The following is a 3577-nucleotide window of genomic DNA, read 5'->3' as shown; positions in this document are numbered from 1 at the left end:
TGCAGTGGGAATGAAGGATTTTTTATAGAAACTAGTGCAGCTGTAAATGACAGCAGCAGTGACTCTCGCATTCACTCAAATATTGACATAAAGGTAAGAAATAAATGCAAAGAAAATGCTTTTTTGAAAGAAATCCTTTCCCCCTTTTGTTTTCTGGGGGAGGGCAATAAATCTCGACAAATCTGGACTGGTCCTGTTGGTCAAATACAAAGTGACTCCCACTTTCAGCTCCCTGCAAGTCTCTACCACAGAGGCCAGTTTGTTGTGAAGACAAAGAGGGAAAACAAGAGCTGCTTTTCACTTCCTCTCGCCGTCCTCCAGACAGTGTATAGGTACTATGGATACGAGGCTCTGCTCTGCTGAGAGCACAGACTCTGTCTTAAGCATTAGGGGCCAGTGAATAACTGCAAATCAATGCTGGCAAAGTGAAAACAGTGTTCATGCTAACATTGTCTGGCTGACACTAATCTGCACAAACAGAGCTCAGCAGTTGTCCCCGCTGGTGGGTGTATGTATGGGTAGAACATAGATGTATTTATCTGTGTACATACTGTTTGTGGGTAGGACAGTGGCCTGAGCCTGTCGTAGTCCTCCTGCCCTGCTGTATCCCACAGACCCAGGTTCACCGGTTTCCCATCGACCATCACATTAGCGGAGTAGTTGTCGAAGCTGTAGGTAGAGAAGTGAACATCAGATTCCAAATCAAACCAATTAGTAATGCTTTTAATGTACAATGTTGTACTTTCCAAGACAGTAAACAAATAAGCTGCTCATGAAAATGTAGTTGTTTCCATCCCATCGCACCAGGAGGCTACCTTCATCATGTGAAACCTGCCACATTTCCAATGATCATACATCACAGCTGGTCATGAAGTGTGTGTTCATCTGTGTGTGTGTGTGTGTTGCTTACACTGTGGGGATGTACTCTCCAGGGAAGGCATTGGTAGTGTAGCTGATGAGTAGGCATGTTTTACCCACAGCCCTGAGAGGAGAGAGAAGAGAATGATGCAGTGAGGAGAACTGAAGGCTTGATCTACACGACGCCTCTCTGTCTCCGCAGTTACAAAACAGTCTTCTGTGAATGTACAGCAACTACTGAGCTACTTTTTTTGCATAGTCAGTGTAGCCCATCTTGCCCGACAGGTTAACACATCACGTAGGACAAGTTTAATCCAAAAAGCTCTGTCACTTTACTTATTCTCTAACAAGAACCACAATGGAAGTATATGCTTGACATTCTCGTGGCGCTTCAGTAAGTTGTGATGTTGTTTTTTTCAAAAATAACTCGACAGGCTCCAGTACATTCTGCTCGTTCCCAGTGTTGTCCTGAAATAGCTTTTTCTCAAGGGATAGAAACATTAGGCACACAGCAAGAACACTGGGAGACTAACAACATGCACAAATAGTTTACAAAGTGCTGTGTAGGACTGAAAGTGGATCAAGATAGTCGCTAAATCCGATCACTTATGATTCTCAATTGGTATCAGTATTTGTTTTCATATATACGAGAGTGATAAAATACCATCTAGTTGGGAACTATCATCAGTCTAAACTTTTTAAAATGTTTTTAAAAAGATGTTTGAACTGTGATCATTCAAGTTTGGTTTGATTTTCTCAACACACGAACACACAACACACTGACATTAGGTCTTTATCTGCTTGCAAACTATTTCATTTAACGCCTCCATTCTTCAGTTTAAGGCGAGACAATACAGGAAGAAACAGTTGTTTTTATGCACCGGTTAACATCTCTTCCTTCAGATTAGGGAGAAGAAAACATCCATAATACACATTTAGGGGTGCATTTTATTATACACTGCTTGTTTGCATTGGTAGATTTTAATTATATCAAACACATTTAAATGTGGTTTTCTTCAAATTAAGTCTTTCCTCACAATCACCGTCTGGAAATTTCCACTTCAATAGCACTTATACATGAAGCTGCTTACTGAGGGGTTTGTTTATTTATCATTCAGGCTCTGATTTATAGAAAGTTTTAGCTCTGAAGTCTTTTTTTTTTTCCTGCATGTGCACCATATTTCTGAATTTATAGAATGATAAAAAGTGATATCCAAAATCCTCTCTGTAAAACCTTTGGCAATAAAATGAAAGGAAAAAGCTAATTCTGGCTTTAATCTGTATTCGGGAAATAAATACACTTACTTTGTGTGATTCTAGACATATATAATACCTCACTTGCATGTTTTAACTTTAATGCCTTATTGTAAGTTTTCAACCAGGGACATTTAACAGTGATATTTGTCTCCCCTTCTTTGATTTTTTTTAAACTTTTAACTTTCTAATCTTACTTTGAACGAGACTCCAAAAGTCACATTTTGTACTAACCCTTGTCAGAACAACCACTTCAAGCAGCTTTTTACGCCCCAGGAGGAGTCATGCATTTCATACAACCAAGATCATGTCATTTGCTTTCAACAATAAGTGACAATAGTTATAAAGTGCCTGTAAATGTGAGGATGTTGCTCTGTTCTGATCAAGACCACATGGACTGGATTTATGGCATTACAGATGATGATGGTGAGACTGTTCCATCAGCTACTTTTGATATTTACACATTTTGATTGGGGCCTCAAACAACATCAGAGTCAAAGTTGCTTTCAGGCCTCCTGTGACTGTGTAGTTGATGGAACCATACAAAGGAGGCACCACAAGGTTTTTAGACACAAACCCAACAACCATCAATCACACACGTTCATATAGGAAGAGCTATTAAATAGCAGGTTGTCAACACGGCGGCCTGTCATGTCTAATAAACGCCATGCTGTGACCCCTTCAGTCACACCTAACCGGAGCATGTAGATAAATCTGTCTGACCCAGCTGGACTGCAGAGCAGACTGCACAACAACAGCTGTCGCTCATGTTGGCATGTTATCTGAGGCTCGTTAGCCGCTAGCCAACTGTTGGTAACTGGGTCAACACAAACAACCACGTTAGCCTTTACCGGCTACAATACGGCTCAAACGGCGGCATTACAGAGGTCAAAGTGAGAATATAAATGTACTTTAACTTACCCGTCCCCCACCACCACACACTTTATGGCCTGCATCGGACGGCTCTCTCGTTAGCAACCCAGCCGACGGTACAGCAGCTCGATGGCGGTTAGCTTAGCAGGCTAACGGCGGCTAAAATAAAGCGGTCCGGCGTCGCCTGGAAAACTGCAGCTTTAAACACAATAATTAAAAAAAAAAAGGTCCAAAAAGTTTTAAAATGTTGCTGTAGGAACTGGCCCGGCTTGTCTCTGCTTGTCGGCAACACCCCGGTGAAACTCCAAAGTTGTAAAGCAGGCAGGCAACACCCAGAAAGAGGAAAAAAAAAAAAAGAAAAAGGAAACTCTGGAGTCAAGACTGAGGGAAAAAAAAACGCCCACAGTTGGGAGAAGCGGCGGAGAGAGAGGTCCGCTCAGAGCAGCGCGGTCAGCGGCCGCCACCTGCTGGTCGACCCGGGGACACATCCAGAGGTCCGGCACTGGGCCACACACGGAAGCACAGGGTCAGAGGGTCAAAGCAAGACTTCTCAGATAAACCTCGACATTATAACCGCATCAAGGGTTATTTA

The 3577-nt window shown here is 42.3% G+C and overlaps 1 protein-coding gene across 1 annotated transcript; it reads right to left on the bottom strand.

Moving 5' to 3' along the window:
* Positions 1-151: 151 nt before the first annotated feature.
* Positions 152-3335, bottom strand: LOC103373769 (ras-related C3 botulinum toxin substrate 1-like). The gene is made up of 3 exons (XM_008303755.1): positions 3034-3335; positions 911-982; positions 152-669 (listed from the first exon to the last, which is right to left on the bottom strand). Exons 1-3 carry the CDS (start codon positions 3066-3068, stop codon positions 444-446), a joined length of 333 nt encoding a protein of 110 aa, XP_008301977.1. The 5' UTR covers positions 3069-3335; the 3' UTR covers positions 152-443.
* Between the last annotated feature and the right edge of the window lie 242 nt (positions 3336-3577).

The sequence above is a fragment of the Stegastes partitus genome, unplaced genomic scaffold, assembly GCF_000690725.1.
Source record: "Stegastes partitus isolate 25-593 unplaced genomic scaffold, Stegastes_partitus-1.0.2 Scaffold2062, whole genome shotgun sequence".
Taxonomy (NCBI): domain Eukaryota; kingdom Metazoa; phylum Chordata; class Actinopteri; family Pomacentridae; genus Stegastes; species Stegastes partitus.
Note: the sequence above shows the minus strand (reverse complement) of the source record. Positions and strands in the feature narration are given on the sequence as shown.